Raw genomic sequence first — 17,500 nt, 5'->3', positions numbered from 1 at the left:
AAGCACCGACACGAGACTTTTTAAAATTCAGACAAGTGACATGGAACCCCCCTCCTGGCTGGGCCTCATGTATGCTAACATATTTTCCTTGAATACCGGTACCTAGTGCGGGGGTCAACTAGTTTTGGAAGTGGGCAACTTTTTTTCTGTAAACTTAGATGTTATTCCTGAATTTACCCTTGGCAGAATCCAGACCATTTTCATGTTTTCAAAGTTGTGTCATTATTCCTGGTCGAAGTGCATCTTTTCCTTGATCTGTAGCAGATGTTCCAAGTGGCTGTTCTCGACATGTAAAAGGTCATGTGCCAAGATAAATCTAGACCACATTCTGTTTGGCAAAGCCACTATTCTAACCCATTATCTCTGTCACCATATGAGCATTTACCAAAATTTTCTACAACTTTTCACTTCAGCGGTGCAGAGATCTCAGGTAGTTCAGGGATCACATCCCAAAGAGCTATCTGAATGCCATCAAGCAGGAGTGCTGATTTTGTAAAAGCTAGTGGTCATTCAAATTATTAATTTTTACACAAGATCTGTTATTGTTTCAGGACAGGAAATCGTCAAATTTCCTCATCGTAACTATGTGACTTGTGTTCAGTTTCATCCTACGGATTCTACTCTCTTCCTTGCTGGGACTTTTAAATCTTCAATCCTGTGCTGGGATGCAAGGACTGGAAAAGTTAGTACATTACTTTCAACAAAATGGACTTTCTGCGATGAATTCCACGGTAGTAAACTAGTTTCTTGATCGGGCAAAAGGACAGCCGAAAAGTCAGAGTCCCAGGCAGGATACAAACCTGTGACTTTCATACAATGGTCACATCCTTTACCCATTGAGCTACAAGAACTCATAGGAGACACGTCGCTTATCTACATTGTGTAGGACCTTATTCGATAAATTATCTTGCTGGTCTTTGGGCTCAACAATGTCATGTGCCTCAAAGTCTAAATGCAAATGTAGATGCTACAGGTGTAAATTATTTGCCCGTGAGAAAGATAGTAAACTACAGGGAGTTGCTTCTACAGGGCTAAAGGACAGCTGGAAAATCAGATCCTTAGGTAGGATTTCAGTGAGTGTATGACAACTGCAGACTGCCTACAAATAGCACTGATAAAGAGTATTTAAGTCTAAGCACCAATTGCAAATAGCACTGATAAAGAGTATTTAAGTCTACGCACCCATTTTAAAACGGCTAGCTTTCAATAACTGAGTTAGGGTTTGATTAGGGTTAGTCTACGGTCTGCAGTCTGCAAGTGTCAGGCACGGGATTTCAGTACTGTTGACCTCTTGCCCAATGAAGCAACTAGTTTGTTATGTTTCTTATGATCTATCTTTCTCTTCATCCTTCTGTAAATCATTTATACAAATTTGTCTCTAGTTTGATGCTAGAAAACAGCACAACTATGTCTCACTGTCTTCGAAACAAACGTGGGATGTTATTGAAGGGGGTAGTTTCTAAAGAAACTGTGGTGCTGCGTCGGTGGGGAAGTAGTATACAAAAATTTGGTTTTATCAACGGAGTTGATAATGTAAATTGGCCACCGTATTGGCCTCTGTACGGTGGTCAATTTACATTATCAACTCTGTTGATAAAACCAAATTTATGGGATGTTATTACATGGTTGAAAATAGCAACTAAATTTATTGAGATATTTGTTTGCATGATCCCGGTATCTGCATGTCCAGAACTCAGCAAAGTCGCTTTTGACTTATGGCTGTTTCAGCTAAGGTGGCCTCCACCATAAGTCTTTTTGAGATATCACTGCCAAGCCAGGAGATAAAATTACAAAGGCAGCCATTCTTCCTTATATATAATAATATATGTAAATTCATGAGTGTTGGTTGAGCTGGGGCTTGAACCAGCATTGAACCTATGCATGTTAGTGTAATGCTCAACAACATAATCATCTCAGGCAATCAGTTACCACCATCATTCATCCCTTTGCTCTGTCTCACGGTGCATTCTTTGCTAAAGAAACATGTACCAGCAAACTGATTTAAGAACTTTTCTAAACAGATCTCTGCAACATACTCTGCTTGTTTTGGCCAAGTACAGGACATAGCCTTTCTTCCTCATGGAAATGAGTTTATTTCAGCTGCAGAAGTAATCAGAAGAAATTCTACTGACAAAGGAATCATGGTCTGGGATTTCAGGTCAACAGCTGTGTTGTCCAATCAAATTTACCAGGTAGGTTCATACATTATTTTCAGTTACCTGCTACTTGCTAACCTAGGTGGCCAACGATGGCAGTGATGATGACGATGATGCTGACTGAGATACTCATTATAGGGAAAGAGGGGCTGTAGAATTTGCATGAGAACATGTCCCTTCCGCCATTCTCTCAGGGTTGATTCCTGATTTGTCGTCAAAATTATTTTGGTGGAGGAAGTTGGTTATCTTCACTGTTGTGGGGCTTACTGTGCTTGGAATGTGAACTAGAGACTTTCAAAAAGACCTGAGCCACCGCGCACCGGTGGCTCAGTTGGTTAAGCACCGGGCTGTCACGCGGGAGGTCGTGAGTTCAACTCCGGCCGGACCAACACTCAGGGTCTTTAAATAACTGAGGAGAAAGTGCTGTCTTTGTAATGACATCTGCAAATGATTAGACTTTCAAGTCTTCTCGGATAAGGACAATAAACCGGAGGTCCCGTCTCACAAACCTTGTTCACATATAACACTGTGGGACGTTAAAGAACCCACACACTATTCGAAAAGAGTAGGGGACGTGGTTCCCGGTGTTGTGGCCTATCTTCATCACTCACTTACATCATCACTCATCATGGGTTGGGAGGGTTCAGTGGGCTCATAAATGGACTGATAGCGGCTGCCATCGGCGCCCTTAGTATGCTGATGTCCGAGCCCACTGCAAAAATGTAAATAGGACACGTATGTTTGTCCTATCAATCAATCGCGACATTACTACTACTACTACTACCATTATCATCATTTGTGTTATTATTTTTGTTTTGTGATCAATTTCTGGCCATTAATTTGTGCCCCTGTGGCTCCTGATCAAATTTTCCTATGTTTGAATTTAATCAGGAGGCATTCACCTGTACATGCTTAAAAGTTCACCCGTCCGAGTCCCATTTTGTTGCGCAGTCTAATGGTGACTACATAGCTCTGTTCTCGACAAAAAAGCCATACAAGCTTAACAAGTTTAAAAGATATGAGGGACATAAGGTAACGACAATGTTATATAAGAAATAGTTTGTAATACATAAATGGTAACTCATCAATTAATTTGGCCTGACCTACATTTTAAACTTCAAAATCCAGACCCTTTTTTTCATGCTTGAAAAATGAAACCAAGTGTGCATTCAGAAAACTTTAAAAGACTGGCCAGTGTTTTAAACAAGTTATTCAAGTAAAGAACAGAAGTAGGCAGGTTTTGGAGTGTGTGCATGCACAGAAAATGTTATTATTGATGCAAAAAAGAGCCAAGAAAATCACAGTGTGATTTTAAAGTGGTATTTTTTGGCCCTAACAGGAAACCACTTTCTTGTCTTCTACAACCACTTCCAGCTCTAGCTTGGATAAGTCTTGGGAAGGGACATTTTGCAAGGGGTGCCCCTGATGCAGAGGTTGAACTGATGAAAAGTACATGTAAATAGATCCAAAAAAAAACCTTGGAGAAAAAAACATGAGACAATTTGCTTAAAGCAAATAGGCAAACAAAGCCCCCAGGGCCATGGATGGTGCAACACTGGGGTGCATGATTAGTGCTTACAGTGTGGAATTATTTTTGGCCACCACACACCATTTTAAACATTAAGAAGAAAACTTAAAATGCCAGTTTATCCACTCTCGTTTGCTTTCAAAGAATAATATTATTGAAAATAATGTAACTAGTTCTTGAACGTGAGTGGGCGCTGTAGATTTTGTGTTTAAATAGACAGCAAAAATAGTTAAATTGACAATTTGCTTCTTTCCTTTCCAGGTGTCTGGCTATCACATTGGATGTGACTTCAGTCCTGGTGGATCAATAATTTGCTCTGGTTCAGCAGATGGACATATCTATTTCTATGATCATCACAGTTCTCACATGATAAGTAAGCTTAAGGCTCATTCAATGCCGTGTATGGATGTCGTTTTTCACCCCAGCCTACCTCACTATGTAGCTAGTTGTGGGTGGGATGGGGGAGTGAAAATATGGAAATAATAATTTGTATCTTTTACGGGTTAAATTTTGATTTCAGGTCAAAATTATTTTAACCTGTAGGCTGATTTGTAATTTTGTTGCATCTGGTATTCATTATCATAAATAGAGACAAAGAAATATTATTACAAATAAACCTAGGTTAAAATCATTTTGTTTAACCTGTAACAGTCATATCTAAATATTGTGAAATGAAAGGCATTCAAAGTACAGATTACTTTTAGTATAATGTGAACATGATCACACGATCTTACACATATTGTATCTCTAGTGTTTTGGTTTAAGTTCTTTTGTTTCTACTTCATGTTTAGTTGTGTCCACCCTTTGTAAAAGAGTTGGATCTAGTTGTAGTAATGGCAAGTCCCTTCCAACCCATTGGACCCAATGTGTTGGGTGAGGTGTCCAACTCTGTTTTGAACCTGAAACCCATTTTGTATTTAGAGCAATGTCATTTCAGCCCTCCTCTCCATAAAAGACCTCTACTTGCCAACCTTACCAGAGGTATATTCTTCTTTTTTTGCCATTCAGAAATGGACGAAGTTTTGACATTTAGTAAAAATATACTAGACAACCTTTAATGCTTGAAATGATGGCAATTTTTAATTTTATTACACCAAAATGCTTTCAGAATCACTTTTAGTCTAAATGTCATCTAAGCACAACAGTCGGACATGTTTGATTTGATATTCGTAAACATTGCAATTATTATTATTATTATTATTATTATTATTATTATTATTATTCTTATTATTATTATTCACAACTTTTCTCTTTGAAATTCCAATCTCAGTTTGTACATGTACCATGAATGATAATTATTATGCTCATATACATCACAACTAAATAAACTGCTTTTCTCAACCTGAAATAAAATCTCACACTTACGTAATACAGCAATCACCAGACAGAAAAACTTTAGATTTTTCAGTCCGCTTCAACTACATATTGATTGCATTGTTTCGGAAAATGTTATTTACAAGTTTTTAACTATTCAGCATCACTCAGTTCCGATGGGGAACTTGTGGATGCAGATGAAGCACTCTTGGTTCTCCAAAGTTTTCTGCTCCTAGCTGGATGATTGAGAGGCTTTGACTCTGGTGTAATGTTCAGTTCTAAAGTTAACTTTTCCTGTAAATCTGATGGCATCTTATTGGATAAAAAAATATATAATTATTACAATGTCAATAATCTGTAACCCATGTATCAACTGTCATAACATGGGTCCATAGGTAGCCTATCCTGCGGCCATTTTTCTTGCTCTGGCTGATTTCTGCTTTAAAGGTCACAAACTTGAGGCATTTCCAGCTCAGATAAAATAAGCAGAATATTTCTTACAATGGAAACACCAGTATTCATTTCCAATCACAACCCTAAATATTGCTTTAGTATTGTTACAACCATTTTCATCATAAATCAACCAATGGAAATCAAATGAACCAATAAATGAAATCTTACACAATTATGCATGAAAGTTGTGACTTAAGAAAGAACAAACATTGTAGTTGAAAAAATATGAGTGCGAGTCCTCATCTCTGACACATCCAGCCAGAGAATTCAAGCTTACCGTTTTTACTTTCTGAGAGACAAACTTCTTGTCCAAAGATTGGTTACACTTTAAAAGTTGAACCACCAGGGAACAATCTCTCTTATTCTGAATCTAGAATAGAGTCATTGAAGGTAGCAAAAGTTAAATTAACAAAAAAAGAATTATTCGCCAAAGGCTCAGGAATATTGGTTGAGTGAAAACCTTGACTTCATCTTGGTTTTCATTCACCAAGCCTGACGAGAATAATAAATATTGTTTTTAGTATAATTACATAGGTGATTATTTGAAAAATATGCATTTGGACCTTTAAAGTGATTAATTTCTTCATGTGTCATCTCGGCAAAAAGGCCTGCGGCCATTTTGAAAAAACCACTTAGGCAGGTGATTGATTAATCACCTCAAGTGAAACAAACAGGGTAGAGAATTTGCTCCTGTGTAATAATACTAAAAATATCTAATGCAGAGTTCTACTGCAATTTTTTGTAACAGGTTTCACGTTTACTTAAAACTTTGATGGTGGTTGCTTTACTCCCAACTGGTGAAATTTGTACTTTTCATAATTTTAAAGGCCCATCTTCAACCGGCAGGCTTTTCAATGGTTTGTTTTTGTTTTGGAAATTCGCATTTCTTATCGTAGCAATATGATTGGATGAATTTTAGCTTTGGCTGGATTTTTCATATATGAAAATTGTTCTGCTGCACGCAATGCCTCTCGGCTGCCTTTAACCCCAACTGGTGAATTTTTTTACCGGTCATTATTTTATCCAGAAGATGGTTTTCTGTCACCTGCCTTTGAAACAAAATAGAAAAATGTAACCAATCTGTTCAAAATTGCAGTTACAATGTAGTGAAGCAGCTACCTAACTTGTCCTAAAAAGCTTTCAGGACTAATGTAATTTCAGGCGGCCATCCCATGATTAATCTGTTGACTTTGTGTAAGTCAAGAGCCTCTGCTTGTTTTTTGATACTTTTTCATGTGGTACACCCAATTTTCTTACATCATCAATCAAAACAGATTTATTTACAAATAGATTGCACAACCCAAATGTTTGGTCTCAATTTCCCAAATTGTAATTTCAGCAAATTTGATTGTTTGGTCACTTAAATGTTCTAAGAAATGGTGACATTTTAAATAAATTGCAGACTTAGTCTAATAAATTGGAAAATTCAGAACCCTCTTCAAGGTAACATTTGGACTACCAAGTATGTAGTTTTTAAACTCAAAGAAAGAGAGAGTATAGTCTCGATGATTCGTCCTTTCTGATTTGCGTTTGTAGTAAGGTAAAGGTTGTATGACTCACACATTCCCTCTCCATCTTATTCATTTTCTCAACAAAGTTCATCAGCTGTTCTGACATGCTTCCCACTGTCTCCTCAAAGCGGGATTTTTCCAGCTGCAGTTCCTCAGCCTGAGTAATCAAATCAATGTATTAAACTTTGAAAGATGGCATGCAGTTAATTTATGCTTTATTAACCTCATTTGATCTTAAAAGTGTTTGGAACTCCCAAAAAAAAAGTATCACGTTGCCTAAATATTTTTTCCCTGTGATCAAAATGTGGGTATTTTATGTCAGAGTGTGGCTTCGATCAACTAAGCTCCTTAGTTAAGTACTGTTCTAAAGGGTGCCTGGATCATAGCAGCCTTCCAATGCACACCTGGGCTTCCCCCATTTAGAAACTTCAATGAATCACTGCATTTACAAGGAATGGTTGATGAATATGATTTTTTTAAACCTAATGTTACCATTTGAAGGATTCTGTTCTCCAGTTCTTGGTTTTTCTTCATGGCCTCATCATAATCTTCTTTGAGTCTAGAATTCAACACACAGTATTACCTCATAAGAGGTAAGACCTCACAATTGCCTAGTATGTATTTAGATAAGAGACAAAGGGTATGAACATGCATTGAAAATTCCTTTACTTTCCAAAAAAAATTAAGGCTTTGAAAAACTTGAACTCTTTGCTAGTGGCAGACATATATATGGAGCAACAGAAAATGGACATTTGATTGATTTTGTGCTGCATGAATTGAAAGCAATTAAGCCTAATATAACTTGAGGAATAGTCCTTGAAATTGTTATCAAATTATTCGTCCAAACAAGGTAATGAAGGCCGAACCCGAGTTATCTTTTCCTCATACTCTGACAGTTGAGACCAAGGGACAGTCGCGAGAAGGAAATTACTTAAAAACTGGGACAGGCAAGGATTGAAGGACTCCTCTTACAAAGTCAACATTCCCATTATGACTGACAAGATCTCCATGGTGTGTCACTTCAAACATCCTTAAAAAAAAAATTAACTGACCTTTTGATGTGCTCTTGGGATGACTCTAAATCAGATTTTGTTTGCTTTACAAATATTTCATTTACTTTTTCTTCTGTAGAGGAAGTAGAAGACTTCTTATCACTTTCAGAATCAAAAGTGTTCTGCAGCATTTTTATTTTGTCTCTCAGTTCTTGATTTTCTGATCTGTGGGAGAAGGTTTACATTAATTTGAATATTCTAACCAACCTTCTTTCTATTTGCCTGTGATGTGCGTTGTTTAATCTTGGTAAACATATTTTGCGAACTGTGGTATGCATTGTTTTCCAATGCAGATGAAAGAGTGGGAAAATCAACGTTTAACTTATTCTGTTGTCTATGTCATTACCTCAATAATTGCTCGCAAGCTGATGTGCAGCCGCTCTTCTGGGTGAGCAAGAAAAAATTTAAGGTTAATTTATGTCATTTATTGAGTAACTGTAACAAAGACAAGCTTCATTATCACCATTAAACCAGATTGTAACAGTACCTCACAAGGTATACTCATGTTATTTTGTCTGTTCCTCTCTTTTGATCTGCAAGAAAGTTGCATTGCAAAAATAATAAATCATACATTTTGTCATGCCCTGTGGACCCCTCCATTGTGATCAAAGTCATCAATAAATTAATAATAATTATTATCATTGTTGTTAATTGTTATTACAGTAACTATTATTATTTAACTGAAATGTGGTATTATGCACTGCATTTGCATTTTCATGGCCTGTATTTCATGCCAAATTCTATCAAAAATTTGGTTTTATCAACGGAGTTGATAATGTAAATTGGCCACCGTACAGAGATTCTAAAAGCTGACGTTTCGAGCGTTAGCCCTTCGTCATAGCTAACGCTCGAAACGTCAGCTTTTAGAATCTCTGTACGGTGGCCAATTTACATTATCAACTCCGTTGATAAAACCAAATTTTTGTACACTACTTCCCCACCGACGCAGCACCACAGTTTCTTTAGAAACTACCCCTTCATTCAAATTCTATCAAGCCCATCCTTCAATAATGTTGTATCATCCAGTAACAGAACATTTTGGATGACTGACACCACGTTGAACTCCAGAAGCAGCTAAGAATGCAATAAAGCATACTAGTTTCAGAACTCTGAAAATACTCCGAATGCATACATAATAGTGCATTAGTTTCGGAAGATCCCAACAAAAATAATAATAATAATTATTATTATTATGCAGATCTTTGATGGTGTTATCCCTAGGTGAGACTCTCCTTGGTTGTCATATCGTATCGTTAAATTACGTGGTCAGCCTCGTCTTATCATCATTAAATGACAATTGAATAGCAGCGTGTGCATGGAAACGCTTTACCGGTAAATTGTCCTAGTCTGTTATTTGACCAGAAAATGCTAATTGGGTATAGTCACCTAAGGTCTTTAAACGTCCCTCCCGGTGAATGTGATTTAGGGTCGCATATGATCAAGGTCCACCACAATTATTATGGCTAAAAAGTTGTCTTGTCAAAGACTCCTCGCTTCGCACGTCCACATTTGAAAAGTAAACATTGTCACGCGTACAACTAAAGTTCGTCAAACACGAAGTATTTGGCGCTTACAGTCAGGTATTTAAGTAGAGAAAAAGTTGAAATATGCACTAAAACTCAGTATGTCTAAGATTCGTCACTGTCTCAGATTTTGATTTGTGGTATTAAGAGTATGCGGTTTGCTGCCGGAACTACGAACTTGCAATTATGAAATTTCGCAGTGTTTTAATGCATAATTTCTAATTAAGGCTTACCTTAACACTTTAATTACTTGATAGGTCTTTGCCTTCTGAGAATCTATTAACAATTACGTGGGTCTTCAAAATACTCCCTACTGTCTGATGCCCGTGTTTAAATTAATGTGGGTGTTGATGAAACAACAATCGGAACTACTACAATGTATGGCTCAAATTTCACGTAACTTCACGTAGATGTCACAGCAGCAGTCAAGAAGTAAAGCCGCAAAGGCGTACGAGCCGGTGGGGTGGTGGCAGCTCCCCCAGTCTCGGAAATTTTCGGGCAAAACGCTCAACATTCGGGCAATAAAGAAACGATAAAAGATGGAATTTAAAAATATATAAATAAGGCAAAAATATAAAAAAGAGCACTTGAAAGTATAAAAATATTACTTCTGTAACTTTAAAGATATTTAAGTCCTTGTTTTGAAATAAGTCCTTACATTTGAATTGCTCGGCTGCTGATCTGCTGATCGCTGGCATTTGCTGCCGTTCGCGCCAAACTTTCGCGCCATTTTTAAGGCGGCGCGAGAGATCAAAGATGAAAGAAAGTATTAGTTCGAAGTTTCTTCGTGGTCTGTATCATCGACTCTTTGGGCGACGCCGACATTCGAAACTTTTACAGATCAAAAGGGACTTTTGAGGTGAGTTCAAGCAGCCTACGAGGCTTTAGGTAAATATTTAATTTAGCTTTAGCAATTTATTTTGCATAAAATTTATGTGAGGTTCTAAAAACTCTATGTTTCGAATACGTACAGTTTTATTAAGGATTGTAAACGAATGTTTCTTTCGTACATTTTGAGGGAGTAAAAAACGGATTTCAACAATCAAGCATTCGGGCACTGTGTGTGATTTTTTCGGGCAAAAAGTACACCGCCCCCCCCCCTCCCCCCCCCCCAGGTCGGATCGTGCCCGTACACCTATGTAAACAGGAGCCCATATGGGCTCCTGATGTAAAGCAGTGCCTCGTTATTTCACATGGGACACCTTTGGGATCATACAAGTGTCCAATGGATTAAAGAAGTAGTAACAAATATAACGAGACAATAAACCATAAGCTACATCAACCCCACAGTCTGGTCAGTAATTTTGTATCACCCAGACGGTGCCAGCCATGGACAGCAGTTTTTTGTCTGTCTTCTGTGACTAGCGTTATCGAACTTTTTTTTTTGTGTACATGTGGCATATTTCTAACTTTATTCTAACTTCTAACTTTATTTACAAACAAATCATAATTATTCAAGCAAGACCATGGTGCCCCGCAGTTAGCATTGCTATTCTAGGCGGGCCATTTATTATTCAGGAGTTCTTCAGAGGGTATGACAAGTGTTTTGGCCAGACGACAGTATCAGACTGATATTTCTGTGTGCACAGTGCTTTCTAGTTGTAGCACACCGATAAGTCGCTTTTGTTTTACCTGCAGGGATGGTGCAGTGGCGAGAGCACTCGCCTCCCACCAATGTGGCCCGGGTTCGATTCCCAGCGTGCTTTTATGCCAAAGATTCCGGAAATTTCGGTCGGAAATCAAATGGAAAGGTCCGTTCCGGTTTCTTGCGACCGGAATATTCGGGATCACCTCTGGAGGTGGTCTACTTATTTCGGTTGGAATATTCCGACCGAAATTCGCCGTTCCATTTTTAACAAACCGGTTCTTTGCCCTAATTATAGGGAATTCGGAAAAGGAATAAAAAGTGGCAAGAGCAATTCCTATTGGTTGGCCCGGTTTAATCGGAAAATGTCGTTCCATTTTCCTTCGGTATTCCCACTTATCTCTGACCGTTCGGTTTGGCATAATGGAAAGCACCCCCAGACTCTGCGTCGTATGTGGGTTGAGTTTTGGTTCTCTACTCTGCACCGAAAGGTTTTCTCCGGGCACTCCGCTTCAAAAACCAACGTTTGACTTGATTTGCGTTAATTGTTAATTTCAGTTTACAGTGTCCCCAATTAATGCTCCGGCGCTAGAACGACTAGACATTTAAAATAAAGTTCCTTTCCTTTCCTTTTTATTAAGTGGCACGGAGTTCCCGGTGTTGTGACAAGGCCACGGTTCTTGGCAACCGAGCTGTTTAGTTGTATTTGCGAAGTTTTTTTAAGTTAAAAGCAACAACATTGGTTTCCCGTCGTCCCACCGACCCATTTTTTAGAAAAAAAAAATATGAGGAAGGCTTAGTAAAACATTCCTTTTAACTTTTAATCCGAAATAAAAACATTAACGCTTTTGCCGATACAGCTACGAGACGCTCAAGAGGCTTCTTCAGTTCTGTCCTCGTGAGAAGAAAATACGTTAACGCAAACTCTCTTCTCGTTTCTGCCACCTGCCACTTGACGGCTGCAGCTTGAAATTGCTTCCGATTTTCGGGTTTTTTTTTCGCTGCGACCGACCGGCCGACCCAAATTAGGGAACGCATTCGACAGTAGACGGTAAATGGGAACGTCCTCAGTATAGCTCCTCCCCATTCTCCTCGCGGCTTCGTCGCTCTCCGCCAAAACTTTATTCCAGGGCGGAAAGAGACATACAAGCGCCCTGCTTTATTCTGCGCGCAGCTCCAGTACGCAGGCTATGCGAAGGAGAGCATGCTTTTTCGCGCGGTCAAGCAATAGTGATGGGGTTGTTCTGATCTTTTAATTACCACGTCGCTTGCGGATGTCTATTCCGGGGGTAGGGGTTAGGGATTAGGGGGTGAGGTAGTGGGTAGGGGCAAGAGAAAATGAGGGGACAGAGAGGAAGGCTCCCGGTCCAGCCCTTGGGATATGTCATGTCCACGAAAGTGTTATTTTTAGACGAGAGGAAGTCTGTCTTCGAAGACGTCCGCATGCAGGCCAACCTCGATCTGATGTTTGAAAGAAAATAAATATTCATCAGCCTTCCACGTGCGCCGCCAATTTCTCTTTTCACCAAAACCTGAGGGCGAGGCAAGACTGCATACAGACAGACTTCCGCTAGAACAAAGACTTTCGCTCGTCTAAAAATAACTTTCGTGGACATGACATATCCCGGCCAATGCCCAGAGCCTCCCTCTCTGTCCCCTCATTTTCTCTTGCCAGGCCTCATTTTCTCTTGGTAGGGGTAATATAGTTGAAAAAACCCAAACCCTTACAAAAATGCTAACCTTAGCATTTTTGTAAAGGTTTGGGTTGTTTCAGCTATGGTACCCTTCACACCGTACCGCCCACCCCCGGAATAGTCATGCCGTCTCCCTCGAAAAGCATGGGTGGCCTCCTTTGTCGCGAGGAGTCTCGAGTCTTCGTAATTATTCGCTTCGCACGGTAGAGCTGATTCGATGCACGAGAGCTTTCTCTGCTCGACGAAGGATTTTGTTCTCCCCCTCAAATTCTCCATGTTTCAAAAATCGTTTTAATACATGATAATGTATCGATTACATTGTTATCGCTTTTTTATTGTTCTGTCAAGCAGCCTCCTCCCAGAGCCAAGAGGGGTTATAACAAAAAACAAAGAGAGGTGTTATTGCTTGCACTGTTATTTCTGAGAACAATGAAAAGATAAGAGTTTTAAATTGTTGTAATTTTTTATGATAGATTCCTACCAGTGACGTTTGTGACCTCATCCCAGTCTTTCACTGCCTTAAATAATCGAAACGGAACTTTCAAGGAATTTTATACCGGTGCATCAATACTCAGGAACGTTAGCAAAATGTCGACTGAAAGTCTTCTTTCGACCATGGCTGTTCATTACTTCGGCTTTACAATGGCTTTGGACTATTCGATAGTTCTGGTATCAACGCAAGAAATGTGGTTTGCGCTTGGAGGGAAAGACACCTACTTCGGTTTCATGTTCGGAATTTACGCATTTAGTCAAGCGCTTGTTTCACCATTGGTAGGCTACATTTCTGATTGGCGCGGCCTAAAGTTCACCGTTATGTTATCGCTGGTTATAAATGTCATGGGAAATGTATTATATGGACTCTCTGTCTTTTCAAATTCATTATATGCGATGTTTTTTGGGCGGTTAACAGCTGGGATTGGAGCGGGGTCCGTCACTCTCGCACTGATTTATTTAACTAACACGACCCCGGAACAAACTCGAGGGAAATCCATCGCAAGTTTCAAGTTTGCCCAAGCAGCTGGCTTCTTAGGAGGCCCTTCAGTTGGAATTTTTCTTGTTCCTTTGTTCGTGGGTAAAGAAGATAACGTGGCCATTCTCAGCGGCAAGAAAATTGCAATGTTGTTCAACCTCTATACTGCCCCCGCTTGGGTCGCCGTTGCCAATGTGGTATTCGTCATGTTACCTCTTACTAAATTCTGCTTCAAAAATCCTCTTGCACCTCATATGGCGATGAAATTTGCCATCGGAGAAGCAAAGAAACTAATATCACACACAGCATTCTTTATGTTATTGGTATTCTCCGGAACGGCTTGTTTCTGGGGTGTTTTTAGTGACTTATTCGTTCTTGCCTTCGGTCAATACGGCTTGGTTTCAGAGCAGAAAGAGTTATGGAAAGTTTACATTTCCGGTGGCGTCGCATTCGTCGTATCGGGTGCAATTATTCGTGCTGTAATCCACAGGAGATTGTCGCCGGCTATGTTTTCAATTCTTGGATTAATCTTCAATGTCTGGGGATTTGTTCTTCTACTTGATTACCGTTTAAAGGGTGAACGAGTGATGAATCTGCTCTATTTTGGAGGAGTTGCGCTTTCAACTTCCGGTGCGGCCTGGTTCTTCACCGGAGTTGGAGTTTATTATTCTCAGAAAGTCACAGAATTCAGCAACGAGGCTCGCAATCGAAGAGGAGTGTTCCTTGGCTGTTTTAACCTCGCAGATACACTTGGACGCTTTGCAGGACCAGTGCTGGTTTCTCGCTTTTTAAGTTTGGCAGACCTTGGAGACAAAAAATGTGAATATGCAAAATTTGATCCAAGCAACTGTCAGGTTGTTAGTGTGAATGCGGTGCTTGCAGGATTATGTGGAATCTTGTGTATTGATCTCCTGTCTTTTATATATTACCATATTGCTCATGGCAAGCGACGTATTCATGGATTTCTTCTCAATGAGACCTACCACCCAGGACAACTACCACTCACAGAGGATGTCTACAATCTCCAAGTGGAGGGCAGGGAATGGGATCAACCAGACCACACCCAAATGGATTCCTATCTCCCAAGACAGATACAAAGGTCATCATTGCATGGTTCTTCATCTCATACCTCATCGCATGATGGCAGCATACATACGATATGATAATTTGCAATTGGGTGTTGTTGTTACGACTAGTATCTCTTACCAACAAAGGGGATACTATCAGGGCTGTCAACCCCCCCCCCCCCCCAAAGTCTTCAAATATTGAGAAGTGATGGGGATGGGATGATAGATGATGTCATTTCTGTTAACGTCATATTGCATCTTTTATGCAAAGAATACTCTGTTCAACATATTTAAATTAGCAACTTTACAATTTTTTCTGCTCCATTTGTCTTTACGTGTGAACAAAATGTCATTGGCATATCAATATTTAATTGGATTGATTTGTTTTGGACAAATCGCATTATTGCTTAGGCCTGTTTTAAATGTCTCATTTTGCATGTGCCGAATCTAATGCAAATGAGCGAAAACAATAGATTTTTCTTATTTGCATTCGATTCGGCACATGTAAAATGCGACGTTTAACATGGACCTTAAATTACAATCCCTCAATGGGAACGAGTTTATCAAACGTTTGAATTTTGTTATTATCAATGTCAAAATAACTCAAACAACAGAAATTATTTGAAAGTTTATTGTCGTGAAATTCGGTTCTCACAAGAAATGAGAAACTTCGGCAATTAATCGGGATTTCACTGCGTAATCTTGAGACCGGGAGATACAGTCCAAAATCTGGAGTCTCCCGGATTATCCAGGAGAGTTGATAGCCCTGTACTGTAAGTTATGACCTTTATATTTGCAATTCAACTTCTGGCTTGACTGAAGAGTATGAGGGGTTATAAAAGAGTTGAAGAGATTAATAGTAGATGCCATGGCTTAAAGTGTGTACATGAAACTGAAAATTCCAAGATGGCGTCAGGCAGGTCACTTTGAAAAATATGTGTCACTAAGTTGGCCAGTGAGGGCGACTTACAATCTGAGAGAAAATATGAAAGCTTGCTTTGCAATAATATAATCATGGCTGTGTCTCTTACCAACCTACTGAAAAGAATAATAAAATTTTTATTTTCAGTGAGTTTTTTTACAAAAAGTATTCAGCTCTTTATTATGTATATTTTTTTTTCAAAGAGCTGAGTGCCATCTAGCCTGCGAACGCAGACGTATTTCATGCGGTTGTTTCTCTTCCTGATTTTTTTCGGGGAACGAAACAACCACCAGAAATACGTTTGCATTTGCAGGCTAATTAGTGTCATCTTGAAAAATTGAGTATTTGGTGATGTAATCTCATCTGTCACCTGTATTCTGCTTGGAAAACATGAAGGCTTTGGGCAAAGCAACCTTTGTAAGGTGGTGGGTGGTTGTTTGTCACTTTTCAGAATGTTGCTAAAATTTTGAAATGAACAGTTTCAAAGTTTCTCAAGTTGTGCACAAGAGAGGTAAAACTTTAAGATACAGTAGTAAGAAGAATATTAAGAAGTAAGAAACAAATAACCTGGCTGGGGTTTCTTTAAGTCTTCCAACTCGTCTATTTTTCTATATACTGTACATGCATAGGAGGGCTCAATCCATGGATGCAGCCCAATTCTTATATCATAGAACAATAAGGGATCTGAAACTCCAATAATACATTTAGTATTTGAAGAATTGAATTGAATTGTGCAGTCATTGTAAGTGCCTTTTTTTTTTAATAATTCAGGATAATTTTATTGAGGCTTGAAATTCCAGAAATTGGGGGAAGATATATGCATTGTTTATTGCTTGAAAGGCAACCCCATTTTAAGGAAAAAAATCAAAATTTCACCCCTTCAATAGAATGTTATGGTATGGCTTATTAAACTGAGACTAACAATAGTATACAAGTCTAGAAACTGTAAAAGTAAAACTTCTAAAAACAGAACGTTTTTGATGTACTGATGTTTTACCCAATAATAAGTCAGAAACATTCACTTTTATTTTTACAGTTTTTAGCCTAGTATATACATAATTTTACCTTTAAATCCATTGACTCCTGACCGAGTATAATTGTCTGGCGTTAGGCAGAGTAAAATCTATTAAGTATCACTCTCAGGGGTCAATGGTTAAGCAAAAAATGTTTGATTATAAACATTTCCTAAGGTAAACGTATTTTACTTTCAAGGTGGATATCTGCAGTTTTGTGGCACTGTGTCTTGGTGTTTCAATATAAAACAAAACTGTAAAAAATATCGGTCAACTTATCTATGCAAGAATATATCTCATGGCCATTTCAGATTGTTTCTTACTTTCACAGATACACTCAGAAAATGTGACAATCTAATGCCTGTAAATAGAGAATGGAAATAGATAATATTTTTCACTTGTAAAAAATGTTTATGCACAGAGTATGTTACTAGAACCCAGGCCTTGTAAGTATTACGGTGCATTTAGCTGAACAATGTATTTAATTTGATGAAGTTTTTACACCTTATGTTTGCTATTGTATTGAATCCTCACAAATTTCTGTTGTGCTGCATAAATTCTGTTAACAGTAATAATCAAGTGTCACTTGTTATGAAAATGATTTTGAGAGTAGAGTAAGGGGGCATGTGATTGTATGCATTCAACCCTTCGATCCCAGGAGTTAATCATCAAGCAAATTCTCCTCACAATTTCAATGAGATGTCAGTCAGGT

At 38.7% G+C, this 17,500-nt stretch overlaps 3 protein-coding genes across 6 annotated transcripts in view; 2 read left to right on the top strand and 1 right to left on the bottom strand.

Annotated features, from left to right (window-relative positions):
* LOC137979094 (WD repeat-containing protein 25-like) overlaps window positions 1–4,417 on the top strand; it is a 5,684-nt gene extending 1,267 nt beyond the window's left edge. The window contains exons 2-5 of the mRNA XM_068826267.1: window positions 552–682; window positions 2,022–2,192; window positions 3,048–3,188; window positions 3,946–4,417. Coding sequence (XP_068682368.1) covers window positions 552–682; window positions 2,022–2,192; window positions 3,048–3,188; window positions 3,946–4,167 — 665 coding nt within the window. The 3' untranslated portion in view covers window positions 4,168–4,417. The remainder of the gene's footprint in view (window positions 1–551; window positions 683–2,021; window positions 2,193–3,047; window positions 3,189–3,945) is intronic.
* Window positions 4,418–4,865: 448 nt separating this feature from the next.
* Window positions 4,866–9,940, bottom strand: LOC137979095 (brain-enriched guanylate kinase-associated protein-like). Of its 4 annotated transcripts, none has more exons than XM_068826268.1 (8): window positions 9,771–9,940; window positions 8,502–8,547; window positions 8,361–8,398; window positions 8,015–8,179; window positions 7,455–7,521; window positions 7,012–7,119; window positions 5,729–5,821; window positions 4,866–5,310 (listed from the first exon to the last, which is right to left on the bottom strand). In XM_068826268.1, exons 2-8 carry the CDS (start codon window positions 8,517–8,519, stop codon window positions 5,152–5,154), a joined length of 648 nt encoding a protein of 215 aa, XP_068682369.1. In that variant the 5' UTR covers window positions 8,520–8,547; window positions 9,771–9,940; the 3' UTR covers window positions 4,866–5,151. The 4 variants fall into 4 exon arrangements, with proteins under 4 accessions (XP_068682369.1, XP_068682371.1, XP_068682370.1 ...); XM_068826270.1 differs by having other exon boundaries at window positions 8,361–8,395; window positions 9,771–9,907; XM_068826269.1 differs by lacking the exon at window positions 9,771–9,940 and adding an exon at window positions 9,401–9,640.
* A 3,389-nt stretch (window positions 9,941–13,329) lies between these two features.
* On the top strand, window positions 13,330–17,363 carry LOC137979583 (multidrug resistance protein 2-like). The gene has a single exon (XM_068826876.1). The coding sequence runs from the start codon at window positions 13,405–13,407 to the stop codon at window positions 14,947–14,949; it is 1,545 nt and encodes a 514-aa protein (XP_068682977.1). The 5' UTR covers window positions 13,330–13,404; the 3' UTR covers window positions 14,950–17,363.
* Window positions 17,364–17,500: the final 137 nt, after the last annotated feature.

This window comes from Montipora foliosa, chromosome 12 (genome assembly GCF_036669935.1).
Source record: "Montipora foliosa isolate CH-2021 chromosome 12, ASM3666993v2, whole genome shotgun sequence".
Lineage (NCBI taxonomy): Eukaryota > Metazoa > Cnidaria > Anthozoa > Scleractinia > Acroporidae > Montipora > Montipora foliosa.
Note: the sequence above shows the minus strand (reverse complement) of the source record. Positions and strands in the feature narration are given on the sequence as shown.